This window comes from Megalops cyprinoides, chromosome 22 (assembly GCF_013368585.1).
Source record: "Megalops cyprinoides isolate fMegCyp1 chromosome 22, fMegCyp1.pri, whole genome shotgun sequence".
Taxonomy (NCBI): Eukaryota; Metazoa; Chordata; class Actinopteri; order Elopiformes; family Megalopidae; genus Megalops; species Megalops cyprinoides.
In genome coordinates, this window is record NC_050604.1 from 9717137 (window position 1) to 9736610 (window position 19474).

General features: G+C 42.2%; 1 protein-coding gene across 5 annotated transcripts in view; it reads left to right on the forward strand.

The window, feature by feature from the left end:
• LOC118769475 (Kv channel-interacting protein 4) overlaps positions 1-19474 on the forward strand; it is a 105329-nt gene that overhangs the window by 12885 nt on the left and 72970 nt on the right. Inside the window, exon 1 of one of the 5 annotated variants that reach the window (XM_036516592.1) lies at positions 14268-14691. The exons of the other annotated variants lie outside the window; for them this stretch is intronic. Within the exon in view, the coding sequence (XP_036372485.1) occupies positions 14604-14691 (88 nt within the window). The 5' untranslated portion in view covers positions 14268-14603. Of the gene's footprint in view, positions 1-14267; positions 14692-19474 lie in introns of those variants that run through there. 5 annotated transcript variants of the gene reach the window in all.

The following is a 19474-nucleotide window of genomic DNA, read 5'->3' on the forward strand; positions in this document are numbered from 1 at the left end:
GGCAGCCAGCAGGTGGCAGCACATATTCACGTGCTGTACTGACCAAACTGACCAAGCAGACTCTCATAATCTAGCCATTTGAATAATCCACCGTGTTATTTGTCTGAACAGCCTCGTCTCTCTCCACTCCAGCTGCATTGTCTTCTGACAGATATTGGATTATTTTGCATTGATCTTTCTCTGAGTTTTAAAAGTACTCACAGGAAGAAGTAGTTCAGCCTCAATATGGTGTCGCTCAAAGATGGAAAAATTACAGTTGTTATGGTCACTTGCCCTATACATTGTAAATGGAAAAATTTCTTTCAGCAATTCCTCTTTCAGCAGCTCATAAATAGGTGACATTCTATAAGCTGATACCACCACGAGCTTGCTTTGCATGTGGTAACATGACCCCTGGTTTCTGCTTATGTACAGAAGCAGAAAAATGTATTGCTTTACATGTGAAATCCACAAGGAGGCAAAAGGGCATAATATAAATGGAATCCATTACTGTTGCTACTACTACCATTGTAATTATAGCAGTTATTTTTTATCCTTATTGCTCTTAATATTATTAAAATGAGAGTGGATGAGTGATTAGAGTGATGATAGAACCGCTCTGAGTTGGGCAGCACAGTTTTAATGTTAGCCCTTCTCTGAAGGATACAACGTTACTGCTTATCTCAGTTAATGAGGGTCTCTTAGTTAGAAATCTAGTTCCTTGACCACTATGCTGCTATGCCATACGTGAGGCAAAGTGGGGATAGACTCAAACACTGAGAGTCACCAGGGCTCCGACACAGCTGCTCCCTGTATGTGAGGCACAGCTAAGAGGCTACATGGGTTAGCAGTGAAAACATGATCATGGGAGTTGTTAGCCTCACTCCTTGCTCCTCATCTCAACCACCTGCAGTTCAGCCGTACAGAGAACTTAAACGAGGTCACCAAACAAACGCAGACATATCCGTGCCTCCTCCCTCTCACATTAAACACCACCATTGCAAATGCCAGGCCGATAAATATTCAGCGGAGACGGGCATTTCTCAAACTGCCTTTGCACCTACGGTACATATTGCTCCATTTTTCACCCGTGAGCCGTGTCGCCGTTCCACAAATAAACAGGGCCCGGCGCAGCGTGGCACAGCAGGCCAGTCTTGATTAAGGGAGGCGTCTTTGGCTCCGGATGCAGCCACATTTACATCAAGTTTTTAATGGATGTGGGTAACTCGGCAGAAATACGGCGGTCATTAGGGAAGGCTGGGTGTAGAGTCCAGAAGTAGAACATGGCAGCCGGGAACATCAAACATGGAGCTAATTGGCTCTCCGGGACGTGTCTGTGGGCACTTTGTAAGGAACGGACCTTCTTCCTGGGGTTGTAATTCCTAGCACTGCCTCCTCCTGTCTCCTCTCAGCTCCGTTTTCACACGTCTTTGTGATTGATACAACCTCAGTGGAGACCTTCATGGAACACCCAAGGTTTCATGGGCCCATCATTTACTGCATGGGGCTTAGCCAGGAAAGGGCTTCAGGCACTCCTAGGAAGCTACCATAAAGAGGGTCACTGATTCATGGTTAAATATTTTACTACACCAGCATCCTCTGAGTCTTATTAGTATGAAAGTACCTTTGTTGAATGTATAAAGCTTGTGGGGCATCAGACAGGTGAAAAACAATGATTAAATGGCTTTGCAGTTGAGCAACCTGTTCATGTGACCAGAGGCATTGCAACCATTAACAGCCCAGGTGCTTTGAATAGCCTCTGCTGCACAGATGTGATAAATAAATGCCTTAGAAATCAGTCTGAGCGCTAATTAGTAATGTGGCAATGGTCTTTTCACCCCAGGTCAATTTTTGGTTAATAATGTGAGTGTGTGTGTTTTTGTGTTTGTGTGTTTTTGTATCTTAACAATGCACACAAATCACAAGTCAGTGCATGCACATTTGCAAAAATAGGTCAGCAACTTAGTTTTGAAACAAAAACACCTGCAGCACTCAAATGTGCCATATAGCTGAGCCACTCAGTATTGATAGCAACAGAATGCTAACTAACTAGCCACTGTTCCAGATGAACGCTACCCACTGTGATCTTTTGTCAAGTGACTTGTCTCTGTGCTTTAGCATTTTAGTACTTAACCAGAAGGTTTAACATAAAATTACTGCATTGTAAAGTGGCAGCATAAAGCATGTGCGATTCTGTATAGCTACAGTGTTGTAGACAATTTTATATAAATGTGTAACTGCTGGTCAGTGTGCTTTCGGCCACATCGTCGCTCCCTTTCCCAGTCTGTGCCCCTGTGCTGTAGAATTGCATTTGTGAAATTAATTTTCCATGCCTTTTTGTCACAGTTTAAATTTGACTCACTGTAATGGTCTGCAAATGAGAAAAGGGGTGGATTCCACAAGAATGCTGACATTTCCCTGTAATGGCAGTATTATCCCTTTAACCTGCTTTTATGAATGAAATGCCAAATGGAAATGGCTGAAACAGAACAGTAGAGTCAGGCTCATCATGGCAAAAAAAGCAGACAAATTTAGGAGTACTGATTTAGTAAAACCCTATATCACTTATTCCATTAATATATATTTGTGCAATAGCACCCGTTAAATTCTAAATTAAGAAATATGAACTTCAATGTTGAATGTGTTATTTGGCCCAAAAACTGCGCACAAACTGGGACAACGGTGGAGTCAGAATCCATGTAGTGAGGATTGTTGAACTGAGGATCTAAGTAGAGCACCGGGCTCTTTGATGTGTTGCATGAGTCCATAAAAATAAATATTCGAATAACATGCTGGTGCAGGCATGAACCAAAAGTGTGTCTTCCCGAACGTCTTGCCATGAGTGCCCCGGCTGTTAAAGAACAGCTAAACAACATCAGCAAACCTTTTTTTTTTTTTTTTTTTAAGTTTTATTTTGAAACTTCCCCTGAACAGCAGCACATTATTCTTCTTTGTGCTGACAGTCTGGCCAGTGAGGCGCCGAAGTTTCCAATTTAAATGTACGTTCAAATGCAACATAGCTCCCCCTGAGTGTAAGCAATGATGGAGAGAACATCAGGGCTCCTACTGGGACGGTAAACTATGGCGTGGGCTGACGTCATTGTCCTTGAGTTGACTTCAGAATCCGCGCTCTCTCTCTCTCTTTTATGATTTGTGTTTTCAGTAAATGTCACAAAGAATACGCGGGCATGAATGAAGTGGGAAAGGCCATGCTACGTCGACGCTTCTTTATTCGGAGGCAAACCCTGCACTGTGGCTAATTATTATGGCTATTTTTTCCATTATCAGGAGGTGATTGGTGGACTGTTGAGTACTACCTAAGAGGAGTCCCCATTGTTGTGTCAGAATTATGATTGGGCAGGAGTGGAGTGGGTTTCCTGCTCTATTCTCCTTTCATTTGCAAAAGAATCACAAATGAAATGCAGCCGTGCTGACATCATTGGAAAGAGTATCAACACATTATTTTTCTCATCATCAGATGGGGGGTGCTTTGTGTATGTGATTCAGGATGCTAGACAATGATCCTTCAGACAGTGTGAACCTACTGGTCCATGAACACCACTACCATCATTAACCTGGTCTTCTCCTTTGTGGGCGTCCATTACAAATACTAGCCAAGCCCATCTACGCTTAGCCTCACCCAACAGGCAAGAGAAGGCTGGAGCACTGTAGTACAAATCCTATCATTTACTTTTATTTCAGTGAAAGTTTCTACCTTGGCAGATTTGGATATTCTCTTTCTCAGGCCTTGTAGGTAGAATTATCTGTGTGCTCTGGTACAAAGTCTCCATTGTGTTAAAGACACAGAAACAGTGGTATAATATTTGAATGACAATCAGTATGTCATTCACATCACCACCAGTGGGATGATTGCAATTTGATCATAATTGTTGCCATCTTGTATTTAATTACATTTTGTTGTTTGATTAATACTTTGTGTTTCTGAGTTAAATGACATCCCAATTAAATGTGTGAAGCCGTGTTTGAGTAAACTGTTATGTTGTATAGATCCCACACGGGTTTTTATTTTTCATGGCCATTTTCGATGCCTATGACCGCACTGGATTTACAGAGTATGTAAAGCATCTCCCAGCAAAGTAGCTGTGTGCGTGTGTGTGTGTGTGTGTGTGTGCGTGCGTGTGCATGTGTGCATGTGTGTGTGTGTAGTATGTCTTGTGTAATACCTTTTAAAACCCCCTCTGGCTTTGGGGGCAGCTTATTAAATGGTACAGTATGTGAGTATACGTTAATATGGAGCAAAAGCCACCACTGTGAATAATTAAATTATGAGTAATTACATTGATGTAAGCATCAGTTTAATGGTTTCATCAATATTATGAATAATGGTTTATATGAATACATCAAACCATAGACATCATAACCATGTATATGTATTTTAAATTATGGTAAAGTGCCAAAGTACATACTGTGTACATTTGTCTGCCTAGATACTAGCGAGTAGTTACATAGTTACATAGTAATGTGCAAAAGAGGAGAAAACATCACAAGCGGTAAATTGTGTGGTCTTTTGTTTTATCGCCATTTGGTTTTATGAACCATTGGAAGCTGTAACCTCTCTGCTTTCTGAGACAGAAAGCCAGGTTCTCTGGAGCCTGGGATCCGGAACCACTTAAATGTGTCTAATTACAGAAATGATAACCGTGCCACATCTGAGAGTGCGACGCCCGGAAACCGCTGGTGCCTGCACAAAAAGCAGGACCTTAAATAGGACAAACCTAATGAAAGCCGCAGAGCCATAAGTAACCGTGGCTCTTGTATATCCAAGCTGTTTGCCGAGGCACATTGATAAGCTGTGTTAGGGCATACGCTTGTGTTTGCCAAAGAAAACACTGCCCGTTTATACACTGCTTCATACTGACTTAGTGGGTATTACCTCTTGTGTCTCATGGATAAAGTCCTCTGTAATGGAAAGCTTGTCTTAGCACTTTGACTTTCTTCTCGTTTGTTTTAGGATTTAAAAAAAGGGTTCCATTCATTTCTTCGAGTTTATGTATTGGTGTTCCTCTTCCTTATTTTAATTGTTGATGATGGATTTAAGATACCCCAGTTCTTTTGAATTTATTCATCGCGCAGCATTGAAACAGAATGCACGCAAAAGCTGTTAAAGTATGATATCTACAAGTGGTCACTGCTTCCGATGCCTGGGAATATTGGATATTCAAGGGATTTCAAGTGAGCTTATTGACTGACAGTGTGAGTATCTGTAATTAAAATTGTATTCTTGCCCGTCACACTGAGAGATGAGCCCTGGAAATGTGCATGTTCGCATACACACACGCACGCTCACGTGCATACACACACAGATGCAATTTGCACAAAAACATTAACGACACAGACTTGTGGTGTCCCCTAAAAATGCATTTTTCCATCATGATTTCCCAGTGATTTATTACACCTCTAGGACTCCTCAAATTGCTGAGAAGGGCACAGGCGAGTCTATTACGGCACGTTGCAGGGAACTGATATTGCCGCAATCCAGTAATGGAAAATGCAGATAAAGCAGGCCCTCGTGGTAACAGAAAGTGTGCTGGAGAGCAGGGTAAACACGTCTTCATTTATGTATGAATCCCCCACCACTACTGCTATGTTCTGGGGGGGAGGCAACACTATTCAAACAAATACATCAAACAATACACAGCTTACAATGCAATTTTGTATTCTTTTTTCTCCTCCCTCCCGTAATGGAAATTATTATAGACTAGGGGTCTGTTTTTGTTTCCACATACTGTTATGACTACTACTACTTTCTTCCTCTTTCTCTTTTTGCTCTTGTTGCTCCTATTCTGTTCATTAGCAGATGGCATGGCACGGGATGATTTATAATGTATGAGGTGCTTACAATATAAAACCACAAAACAATGCAATAAAGCAGAAACAGAACTACAGCTAACGTACGCCCAATCGAAACATGTCTGCTTAAGATGCCGATTAAGTTATAGCATGTACCCACATAAATCCATCATCTTGAAAATAGAAGGGAATGGAATAAGCCACTGCCACTGAGGAATAGTCTATGGGCAAGATAGCTTTCTAATCTAATAGCTGGTAAACTTTTGCAGTGAATGTACAATAAGGGGTGTTCGCTAAATTAAATTACAGCAAACAGAGGAAAATGTAGCCATAATGTATTGTCACCATTTACGTTTCTTACAGTAAATTCAGATCAAGGATAAAAATAGATAAGAAGTTTTTAAATATTTTCTTCCTTGCTTTTTTCCAAATGTAATATTCCTGTGCCTGTACTTTTGAATTGCATAATATCTTGTGTTAGCACATCCAAATATGATAGGGCCCATATATCTCATTTGATTTGGTCTGTTTTTCTAGTTCGAAGTTAGAAACTATTTTGCAGTCATGCACTCCAACAGCATTAAACAACTTCATTTCCCATATATTTTGGAACATGGTACCCAACCAGTTTATGAAACTGGTAAAACAGTAGACGTGGTAAATGTATGATGATCTACTAGTAGAACAGGTCCCATAATTTATAATTACATTGAAACAAAGAACATTTGACCTTCTTTTTGTGCGTAAAACTTTTCCCTTTTTTCCAAATTGATAATTAAACCTGTCCCGCTTTTTTTTTTTTTTTTTCTTGCAAGAGGCTGTATCCAGTGTCATGGCTGATCTCTATTTCCGCATAATTCCATCAATAATCTAATTATAGAGTCCCTCTCAGAATATGCTCGGATGTAAAGGCGGAAAGACCTCGGAGACCGTTTGCTAGGGACGCTGCTCGTCCTCGCTGTGGAAGCAGAATGTTAATCCGAGGATCTGTTACCTTCCTGCAGCAAAAGGGTTATTCCCCCTGGTAATTTCAGTGTTTACTGGGCCTTTGATTAATGGAATTAATCACCCCGGGTTAAGCGAATTTGGATTTGAAGTATCCGCTGTCTCATCTGCAGCAGGATTACGCTTGAAATTAGAAGCAGGCAAATCTCAAAGGTGTTGCCGTTACGGGGCGAGAAGGAGCAGGCAGTGTGCCTGTGATAGACCAGTGGTATCACAGGTAATGAACAAGACAAGCATAACAGCAAGGCTGCAAAGTGCCTGAGTTTTCTCACCCCTTATGGCATAATTATAGGCAATGCCTAGTACAGTTTCACATCAGGGGTCCCCAAGCTAATGAATGGGTAAGTATTACAGCATTTGGTCCATTACAACATTGCTGTGATGTTTATTTAATGCGAGTGGGATCATTTCTGTCTCTAATCATTGGGCCGAATGACCTAATACAGTTTATTAGTTTACTGCCGGTATTGAACCCTTCCATTAGAAATGGTACCGGGGCCCTGCACTAACTCAAAAGAATCGTAGTTAGTGAATGGTAATCGATTTGTATTAACAGACCATCGTGCGGATCTCCACAGAAGGTTATTATATTGCTAATTAAAAATAGGAATATCTTTCCTGCTGTGTTGTGCACAAAGTTCCCTCATGTAATTCTCAAATAAGAAAGTCTTACAATGTTTAGAAAGAACAAGACCTCAGATGCTGGTGTTTCTAGGACGCATGTAGGAGAAAAAGAGAGGAGGGACTGTGTATATTTTTTCATATAAAATGAAAATGAAGTGTCTAAACAGCTGAAACAAAAATGCGTGGTAGAAGAGTGAGCAGTGTGGTGTAGTGGTTAATGTTTAACTATTGGGCTTACACCCAGAAGCTTGCAATTTCTAGCAGAGGGGTCACTGCTGCTTGTGTGTCCTACTTAATCTGAGTTGCTTCAGCGGTTATCCAGCTGTGTTCATTGACAGTGTGTGAAAGCTACTGTATGTATGTCATCCTGGTTACCAAATCAGTAATGATAACTAGATGCACATAAATTAATAAAGACTAAAAAATTAGTTTAAGATTAAAAAACCCAGATAAACACTCATTAACCCTCTGTAAAGGTGGGATTGTAAGAGATCCTCATTACTTAATTGGGCTGTGAAGTCTTTACCTTTTGGAATATGACAGTGTTATGTGAGCCTTTATTACAAGGCTAAATGTGCTCCCTGTTAAATGCAGTACCTGTCTGTTGATAACATTTTAGGTTTAGACTTTCGAGCATATTTTTCAAACCGAATCAATTTGTTGTTGTACTCAGCCAATTTTCACTCTGAAGCACACATCTGATGCATTTAATGAATTGATTTCAGGTACATAATTGGGACTTTGAATTGTCTTGTCAGTGTCATCTCTGTATGTTGTGGATCTCTCATTGGAAATAAACCTACCCCTAACCCCATCAGCTCCATGACGTGCCTGCATAAGTTAGACTGAAGTGCCAGTGAAAGTTCTCAGATGTGGAGCTGAAGTGGTTAAGGATGCACTCCGTCGCCCCAGCGGGAGACGTGTTTGCAACAGGATGCCGGGGGGCAGCGGCGGGGGGTAACGGTGTGAAATGCCAGCCCCGCTGTCCCGGTGGGGCCCAGTGCATCATGGGTCGTCGCCACCTGGGCAGAGGGACCTGATGAAATGTCAGGTTTTACGAATCTTTTTTAAAATCAAAGGGACAACCTCACCTTTATGGCGAAGAGCGGACTTTTGTGGTTAGGAATAAAACTGAAAAGATGGAACATGTGGTATATACAGACAGTTTTATTACTATGCTGCTGTTATGCCCTGCTGCACATATGTATGATAAACTATGGGCAATAAAAAACTCATATCTCATCATGACAAGAACCATTGAAAGAATTTCATTAAAAATTCAAATGTATCACTGATGTTTTTTTCCTACAGCATTAGGAATCTGCATTAGGAATCTACAACCTCAAATATCTTGCTTCTCAACACTGTTACTGAAGGGCAGCACTATCCACGGGTTTCTGTGCTGTCAGATTCCTAATGCTACCTGATGCAAGTAATCAATATCTTGGCTGAATCAGTTCAGTTTCCCTCTCTAGTGCTGTTAGTGTTTATTCTTTTTAGAGACATGAGGAATGGCCTTCCTGCACCAGAGTAGAGTAGCACTGCTTACGTGAAGCACCACTCTCCTTTGAACAATGAGTAATATTACCCATCAGCTGCAGAAGAGATGTGAAAGCCCCTGAATCAGATCTCCAGAGCAGTTCCCTTGGAAGTCACTGCAAATCCCACTGCCGTGCTAAGGGGGATATACTGAGCATCCAGTGACAACTTCAGTATCTTGACAAACAGTTTAGCTCTTATTAATGAAGCCTGTAAGAGGTCAGTGATGAAATCATCACAGTAGTGAGTCACTGTGTCACTCTGGGTAAATGTGTCAGTATACGTCAACCTGCTACTTTAGCTATTGCCACCAGTAACAGTGGTGAGTGTTGATTCTTGTGTCCCTGTAAACCTTATAGCTGTAACATGCTCACTAACATTCCTGTTGTCACTCTTTTTTCATTCTTTCCCAATGTTTCCCTTTAAAAGGTGAATGGTTTGGTTCTCACCAGTAGACTGCATCTTGAACGTAGGCTGGGGATGGTCCATCACCCTGTGCCAGATTGAACCTGGGAGCAGATACACAGTTTAAAGAATGCGCCGTGGAGCAAAAATGACAAGCTGAGGTCGGCAACGGAAGAGTAGTGTGACTTAACGCTCCTGAATGACGGAGAGTGACGAATGGCTGTTTTGGCGGGTTTATAATTAGCCCAAATGGCACATCTGTGTGGGGTGTCTCTCATGGACTGCAGATGGGAGCTGGAGAGGAGAGGGTGGGGGGAAGGGGGGAAGTGGGGAAGAGGGAAGTTGGCGGGGGGAGGGGAGGTGGGTGGGGGGTTTCAAGCGGTTGCCTAAAGGTCCAAATCCAACGTCCCTCATGCCTCTGTAGGTGGGTTATGTAAGACCTGACTAAAAGTGGGCAGCTGCCCTTTCCAGATGCTTCTGAGACTCTGGGGACAGGAGTGCTGTCTGGCGCTCGTTAATCCCGCCTCTGATCTCCCAGGTGGCACTTTTACTGTGGCATGTCTCTGTAATAAACCCCGCTCATGGAGAATGCTCATCGGCCATCCATCCGGATGAGGATCACACAGGACATTATTAAAAACCTGCTCTCTCGAAAATCACTTGTGACGGCAAGGCAAGAGAGACCGCCTTCAAGTTGTTGTGGAATCACTTTTCAGTGTTTCATCTGTCTCCTTCTCCCTTTTTCTCTGTCCCTCACCCTCTCATCCCCTAAATGTCTCTTTCGGCCAGTCCAGAGCTTTTAACAGCAATTTGCATGCAGTAAAAGTGTCATCGATTAGCTGCTTCCTACGTCAATCACATGCCTTCTACCTGTCCTATCATGTGAATCACTTTCAATAAAAGCAGTGCTGATTGAATGTTAATTGCTTTGTGCCAAAAGGGCTTTACATGCAATTAGAAGGCAGGGAAAACTCGTTTATAAAAGTGCAGCAAAAGATTCTTTTTTAAATCTCATGGAGCAGTGTAGGGTGTGTAATTTGGTTATGGTGAAAGTTGTTTTTCTATTGTGCATGAGAGAAGAATCAAAATGATAATAAAATCATAAGAAGAATAATGTGAATAAAAAGAATGAATTGCATTCATACAGCATACTCTGGAGTTTAGGGTTAGGGTTTAGGGGTAGGGTTGGGCCATCTCTAAGACCAACCTCTTTGCCTCCCCATAGATGACATGTGCATCGTTCTGCAGTGGACAAAGTGTGTCAATCTCTGGATGTGTCTACTATCTATCTATCTATGAAATGACATTGCTACCCTGCATCTCAAATTCTCCCATTCTCCCTTTCCCAATCCCAAATTCTCCAATTCTCCCTTTCCTAGTCCATTTCAACATTATTTTACACTGTCTTGTACATTAGGTGAATGCAGAGTAACCGTAGTACATTTGGGGGATTAAAACATTTTCTACAAAAGAAAAAAAACATTATGACTCATCATACAGAATGGAAGTCAAACCAAAAAAATGTCTTTTGAGCTTCAGCTTATACAGCTGATTGACTCTAAGTGTGGCAGTGTTTCCTCCTTTATCTCCTCCTTGCTTGGGGCAGTTTATGACTTTAGTCTCCTGGAGCCTGGGGATCCAGGTACTGCTGCAGGAGCCAGATCCAGGGGCTTGGGACCCACTGGCTCTGGTTTCCTAATGAGGCCAGGGTGCGGTAAGGAGCCAGGGAGGAACCAAGGACACTTCCGAACAGCTGTACAGGAGTGTGCTGTAGGTGACCGCACCGGTATAACTGCACATGCTCAGTTGTCCCAGAAGGATGGAACTGCGTTTGCGGCAAAAGCTGCAGCTTGTTACCTTTGAACGAGCGAGTCGAACGCAACCTCGACTTTGAGGTGCCTCTGGCTATCCAGCAGTGGTGCACTGTGTTGAGTAATGGAGGCTAAATATAGAGCCGGGACACGTACCCGTGCCCCGCAGCATGTCACATGTGTGTCCCTGTGTAAAGGAGACGCCATTAGAATGATTTATATGGCTTACCTGTCTGCCCGCCAAACTCTTGAGCGATGTCAGCTTAGCTCTGACCACGGCGGCGGTCATCAAAGACGCTTGCGTAACAGGGATGGTTGTGATATTATCAACTGCGCAGTGCATTTTAATCTAATTAACCTTTCACCATCTGTTTATTAGGATTTCCGCATGTTTTGAGCCTAGTTTCCACCCCACTGTGTAAAGACATGTATTTCTGCCAAGAACCCTGTAAAATATTGATTTCAAGTTCTACACATATTAAGTTGATGTGGGTTTTTCTGAATCTGTGCCCATACTGACAATTCTGTATTAATACCAATACCAATTTTCTGGAATCTTCTACCCCTGCCCAATTAACAATGATTTGGCTGCAGATGGACACATTTGTAGGTATGAGCATTACTGACAGTATCAGTTTTGCACTGATACTGATACCAAAGATACTGACACCAATATAACCTATATACAATAATGTATATATAACTTATATTTCAATAGTTATATACACACGAAGTGTCAGATTTCTGCACCAAAACAACACTGAGATAGGCAAATTTCAGCATTAAATGTTTTTTTTAAGGTGAAGTAGTAAGCATAAAATATGGATAATAAAATGAGACTGTGAAAATGATTGTGGGTAAGCTGCGCAGCAGCTGATCGGAAGGAATCTCCTCGCTGCAGGGGGAACGTCTGAAGTCTCAGAGCCCCTGTCACGGCAGCGCTGATAAAAGCCACCTGCTGTTTGTTCAAGGGTCCCCCGTCTGGCGATCAATACACCGGAAACTTTGTTGGCTGTCTGAGATTGAGCTCTGGGGAGCTCGCAGCCATGTCAGAACAGCACGAGCAGTTGTGCTCCGGCAGCCGACCGTCGGAACATTTCCTCTGCGGATGAATTTGCTACATGCAACAGCCTAAATGCGGCTTTGTCGAAAATTAACTCGGAGGAACGGGGCATAAAAAGAACAGTGGCATTAGTAACCGAATTACAAGCAGGCATTAGAAAAGGGGGGAACGAGCGTCTGTGCCGCGGTATTGTGTTGCAATAGAGAGAGGATCTTAGTTTGCACAGCCTGAGACTAAATAGATTGCAACCTAATACATACAATGTACTGCATTAATGTTTCAATGTTGTGGAGAGTGAATGGATTTGATTAGTGCAGGGCGTTAATGGCTTGCATTTTTAAAGAGTCATTATAGAATCTTAAGAGGCACCACGGGTGGAAAATAAAATCAAAAGAAACGTCTGGTTGGGTGTAGGGAGCAGTTCTAGATTGACCTTAATTTGTATATAAAGGGCTGCTGAACAGATGCATAGCATGTTCAACCAAACGTTTTCCCTGGAGTTCATTTTCAAACATTTCTTGGCTTTTTTTCCTGACAGCTGTGAAATCTGTTTCAAGCTTCATGTACGGCCTGTAGCTGTACAGTACAGTGCAAGTTAAAAGATAATTATTCTATGGATCATGTTTAAGGAAACAGCTCACTATGTCCCTCAAAAGGCTGCATCCAGCTGCATCCAGCACCAGTGTGAAGCATGCTTCATGTAGTGTAAGGCCAGTGTCTTTTTGGTGTAGTGTCGGTAGTCTCTCTGTAGTCTTTAGACCTCTGTGCAGTTAAATGGAAAGTTGTCCTTTACAACACCTCTGACGGGAGGACACATTGATTTGTTCGTGATATAATGGCTGGAAGTAAACTGCTGCGCTTCCTAGAGGTGGGAAAGCAATTGTCGAGACGAGGGAGGCCTTGAGAGTCCTTCAGAGTCCAACACGCCTGCTGAGAAAAACACCGGCGGCGAATGCTCTTCATTCCAAGCTGATGAAACAAGAGGCTCATCGCAGTTGGCTTATTATCTGATGTGCGGACACTCCCTCCCGCCCTAAGCCCCATGAAATCCACTCGTGGTCCTGTTTTAAGCAATGAGAAGTAATCACATTATAAATACACCACTTTGAGGGCCTATGATTAAGAGTCCCTCATCGTTTCGAAGAGTTAATTTTAGTTCACATGCGGCGCTTCGCACAGGAACCCTGCCTTTGACAGATGACGTTAATTGAAGCAGAGGTGATTAGGAAGGAACGTGCTCCACAGGTCAGCCTGTCGCTGGCCCCCTCACTATTTTCAGTCAGTGTAATGGGGTCTCCATGGTGTGTAAGTCATTACCAGACCGGACTATAGGTTTTAGGGCTTCATTGCTGTCATTAATCAAGTTTCCACCTCTCGTTTTCATAGCTTTTCCCCCTCTTTTTCTCCCTGGCCCACATTCTATCCAACTGCTCTCTCCTTCGTCCGCTTTGTCTTTAACTTTGTGGAATGAATTTAAGCAACACTTTGCTTTAAAAAAAATGTTGATAATATTGAACAAATGAACAAAAGCCAACAACTCTGCAAGAAATGGGGGTGGGAGGTGAAGTGTAACATGGTCAGAAATTCATTGCTGAGGGCCGTAGGAAGTTCACATCTGGCCTTTTTTCTCCTCATGGCACGCTCCCTTTCACTCTGTCTCCACACAGCTGATACCGCTGGCTCTCCTCAGTCGCCGGCAATTTGATTTGAACCCGCTGAGGAAGACCAATTCCCAGGGCTTTCTTTCCGAAGGGGCAGGCAGGCCCCGCCTCCGAGGCAGCGGTCTGTGCGGCTGCAGCGTTCGCAGATGTGTGGGGAGTGGAGTACCTCCGTACGGAGTCCTGAGTGAGAGAGAGAGAGAGAGAGAGAGAGAGAGAGGCATGGGAGGCAAGCAGGCAGTGAGGGAGTGAAAGGGGAGAGAGAGAATTAGAGAGAGGCGTGAGTGGGAGGGAGGGAGAGAGAAGAGGAGGAGAGACCAAGACCCAGAGAGATAGTCTTCTTTAGATCTTTCAGTCCTGTGAGTAGTGGAGAGAGGGTACGCGTGTCTGTGTGCGTGTGAGAGAGAGTGAGTACGAGAAAAAGAAACCGAGCGAGAGGTAGAGCCAATCCATCGGGAGGCTACAGGGAACCTCGGATCGCCTGTGTGGCACGAGTTCCACGTGTGGACATCAGCGCTACCTGTGCTACCCCACCCGTGGCGTCCGGTCGCTCCACCCGCCTCTCCCCTCTTGGCAGACAGGGGGGACACGCCGAGGACCTCTCCAGCCGGGAGCGCAGGCTGCTGTTTGAAGAGGTGCCGAAATCCTCCACCGCAGACACTTCTGTCCCGAGGGGATTAACGTGACGGGAGGATTCCCTTACACACCATGAGCACCTGCAGGAAGAGATGCAAGAGGCAGATCCTGAAATTCGCCCAGTACGTCTTCAGGATAATCACAGGCACTCTCAACACCGGTAAAAAGTTCATCCTGCTTTACTCTCACCACAACTACGCCTTCAGTACTTTAATAACTGGCTCCAGCATATGATGTCTTAAAGCCCCCATGCATTCTTTCTCGGTTATTCTAGTGTTTGCAGCAAAAGTAAGATAACTAACCGGCACTGCTTTGTTAATTGTGGGCTTTTTTATGTCTGGTATTGTGTTGTAAAAGTTTATTGAGTGAGCACATCTAGAATGAGGCAGAGATAAAAGCAGATATTTATTGTCATGACTGTCAATGCTGCATATTACTGGTCATTATGAATGAGTTGCTTGTATTGAAGTGAAGCAGGGAATACCATGTGTAGAGGGGAGAAAGGCACCCTTGTGTTTAGAATATTACAGAAAAAATAAGATATTTTAGTGATCACTTTAGTGGTACAATAACAGATAATGCTGTGGTGTTGCAAAACTCAGGTTATAGGGCATACAAATGGCATATAACTATAATGTAGCATGTAACTATTTATTAAATGTGAAAGTTCAATGACAGTCATAATATATATAATAATGGTTAAAATAATATTAAGTTGTATGTCACAAGAAAACAGTCTTGAGAAAGCATTCACAGTGGAGATGCCACAGTTAGTGGCAGACTGCTGGGAGTACTGAATAGGACAGGACACTGTAACCTTTTAAGGTTTATCATATTTTTATTTATAAAGGCTGTGTTTACTTTTGCCACGGCAGTCACATTATCTTAATGTCACTCCAAGAAAGGAAAATTTACAGAAACAACCCATACAGACACTAACAAGAACAACAAGAACTCTAACAAGAGGCCACATGTTTCAGCACTGACACAGGTCCTCCTCAGGAGAAAAAAAAAAACTGACAAAAAATAAAAACCCAGATGCACATTGTAAAAACTGCAGAGGGCAAGAAGGCACCTCCTACTTGAATCTGTCACCTGGAAACGCTTTGCCTCCTGGGAGAATGTCTTTAAAACCCATTCAGCGTCCATTTGATTCAAAGGCTTTTGAAATGAATTCACTTATACTTGAAACTGTCACTGTCTGGATGGATGATCTGTTGACAAAATATTCACTTGACCTCTCTGCAGTGACCAATTTATAATTATTATTAAGAATGAAAATAAACTCAATATGTTAATCAGTGTGCCTTCAAAAATACATTTCAGAGGTCAGGCCCATTTCATTTATATAACAGTGTATACTCTCTGATGGTAATACCTCCGTTGTGACTGAGAATCACTCAACCAGAGAAATAACCGCGTGTTGAATGAGCACCCCCATGGAATGTGTAATGTGCGCGAATAAGGCGCAGGTGCAGAGTGACCTTGTTGTCGTCAATCTGCTGTTCCTTGAGCTCACATGTGAGGTGAGAGATTTCACCCTGCGCTGCGGATTATATGCAGAATTCTCCTGGTACATTTGAATAGAAATAATTCTTCACTCTGCAGAGACCCAGGCGCGCATTTGATTCAGAGGGGGGGAGGGCAATTTATGAACTCGTTTGTGCTGTGGGCGAATCCAACCAATCAATGGGTCAAGGTCCAAAAAAAAAAAGATGTAATCACAAACATATGGCTTCCTGTAATGTGGAGAAATGAGTTTAATATGATTGATTGAATTTTGCCATGGGAAATTGTCCTGACTTCCAATGCCATTATGGCTGTAAAACATATTCATGAGCTGCTTTATTCCAGATTGAAGTCCACTGGTGTGCTGGTACTGCAGGAGAACCCTGGAGATGGGCAGCAGGATTTAACAAGAAAAAAAAAGTCAAATGTGAACATATTATCTAGTGATGGAACACAAGTAATCTTGTTGTAGCCTGTCAGCAAATGGGTAATTTGGAATTCTGTAAGTGTGTTGACAGCTGACATTGTGTAATGTTGTTGTCTTGAGGCTGCTGCTGTGCTTGCTGCGCTGATCCCACCTCTAGCGGTGTAACAAATGGAGGAATCCATTATGGCTGTGGCACTGGGCAGCCTGAGGGGATGGCAGTATTTCTGAGTTTGATTGTTCATTTAGAACGATAAAAGCAAGGTTTTCGGCGCACACAGGCACACCGCATGATGCGGGGTTCCAGAAGGAAGTGATACAGTAAGTCCGTGGGTCTGTTTTTTTGGTTATCAGCAGAGTCTGAAAAGATTATCCTCCACCTCTTGTCTGAATTGTTTCTAAACACGAGTTTTAAATGTTTTGTATGCGTCAAATCCCTTGTGACACACATGGCATTTGCCTGGATAAACACAGTGTTGTTGAACATTAATACTGATAATACAGACTTGCATAGAGCAGATTTGATTGAAATAGATTTGATTGACTTAAAAAGAAAAACATATATAACACTAAAGAGAGGAAGAAAAAAAGACTTTTAATGATTGTTTTCTCATGTAGAATTCATTCATGTTGTTCCCACATGATGCTGATTTCCATCTTTATGTGGAATATCGTTTTACGTATTTTGTAATGGTTGTTCATAATGGCAACAGACTTAAGTATAAAAAGAATAGATTTAGTTAATCAGACCAGACAGTTGCAGCAGTAACTACATAGCATTCAGATTATTTAATGATCATGAAAATAATATAATTTATTGGTATTTATTAATTTATTTTAAAAGACTGACTGGCAGTGATTGGTTTGTGTACAATAGGAATGCATGCATTGAAATCATTTTCGTGTGAAGAGTAATTATGTTTGACCCCATATTACATCTCTCACTCTTAACCGTGCACCACTTGTTGTGTGAGAGAGAGAAGCGGGAAGCCCAGGACAGAACTGGGACTCTGGTTGAGCTTATCGTCCCTCCCTGTTTCTAGGTCACCAACTAGGCAACCATTTTAAGAGAAACCAAAATTAGCATCACCTGCCTTTAAGGCTGAACTTCAATCTGGCCACCTACACATCTCATTATTCCAAAAAAACAGACAGAAGCTGGGTCTGTATTTGGTTCCTTGGTCCTGGCCCACTTAAAGTAACATTTGCAGACGCATTTAGAGCAAGTTCTGAATCCATTTTTCTCTCTCTTCCCCTTGTTTGTCTGTAGTAGAAAACTATTCTAAGTAGGTCCAGGTACTCTAACTCAGTTTCACAAAAAAGAAATGGCACCTGCTGTCATCTTCATCAGGGAGAATACATATTGCAGCAAGTGGTCATGGAAACAGTTCAATACTGAGTCAAAACTGTTTTATTCTGATGAGGACCAAACTACAGTTTTACTTCAGAAAGAGAGACTGACAGTCGACCTGCACTCAAGCAAATATTAACACAAATGGATGAAAACAAGAATATTAGCATGACAGCAGAGAGCCTGCTTTGTATCCTGAAAATAGGCTGCTCTTTACAGTAAGTAAAGTAAATCACTGTGTATGAGGCACTCCCTGTTTCCGTCCCTAGCTTCCCAGGTCTGCCATTGTGAATAAGTGGCTTAGGGTCCATGGGATTCAGGTGTGCATCTGTTGCTGAATTTAGGGCCTCCTTTTGTTCACCAAGGTACCTCAGTGTTGAAAAACTTTGGAAAAAGCTGTCATCTCGGTGGTGGCTCTAGTTTAATGTTTCTCATTTTATTTTTTGGAAAGAAGCTCTGAATTTGTTTGCAAGAGTTTCTGTACCTCTGCAAGTCCTAAAGTAAAGAACAGTGATGTTGAATGAAAAATCACTCCCTTCACCTTCTCTCATAATTTATTTTGAGAAAAGGTTTTAAATATTTATCATCTGATTGAAGACCTCCACATTTACTGTACTTCCTCAGTGGAAATCCAATCTGTGTTTTTGCATGAGGATGAAGGTTTACCTGGCAGACTTTGAAGGTTACACAGATTCAGTAGTTCATGTGGCTTTTGAAAAAGTATCAGATGAGTAACATATCCTGGCTACATGTAAGCAACATGTAAATATGATACTGTTCCTTCCTGTTTACACATGAGTTTGGCTTTAGATGTACAAATTCGTCAGATGAATTCGAGCGAAATTCAAACTAGGATAATGTGTTTATAGTCTGTATCAATAGTAATGAGGGATTTACATGCTAATATAGCACAACCATTTTCATTTGTCCATATTTACAAACACCGAATGACTTAAATATTGTGTATTTTGCTGTGCTATTCAGATTTAGTAATGTAATGTGGTCAAAAATGATGAATGGTGACTTTTCGTGCATCAGAAGTTGTACATTACTGCTTGGATAATACATTTTTGCCTGTATATCATTTGTGTTTTTGCATCCGATAACATTATTAGCTTTTAAAAAATTGATGAGAATAAAATGAATAATGTGAAGTAGTACCAGATAGTTTCTTGGTAGGTGCCTGACATGTGCTGTAAGTGATTGTACAGGGTAACATAAGGTAAATGTGAATTTTCTCCAGCCCTTTGAAAGCAGAAGCGCTAGTAGAGTTGAAGACAGTCACACATATTGAAATCCATCTTACAGTGGCCTTGTAAACAGAGCTTTGATGAAGGAAAAACCCACGTGGCCTAGGCTTTAGAAAATGAACTCGGGTGTCATTCGTGGGATTGGTGGGAGTCGAAATTTCTCGGTGAACTAAATAGGCGCGACCAACTGATTCCACTGGTTCCACCTTAATTACATGAATTCATTCAGGGTTACCGTAACCGTCTAATCACCCGCTCATCTCTAGCGTTTCTAGCGTAGAAGTGTCATGCTTGTGTCATCATGGCCCCTCCTTTAAGGGGCCGGCTTCTCTTCTCTCTTCTCTCTCTCTCTCTCTCTCTCTGTCTCTTTGTGCCAAAGGTACGGCTCAATCCAAGGCCAAAAACCTGT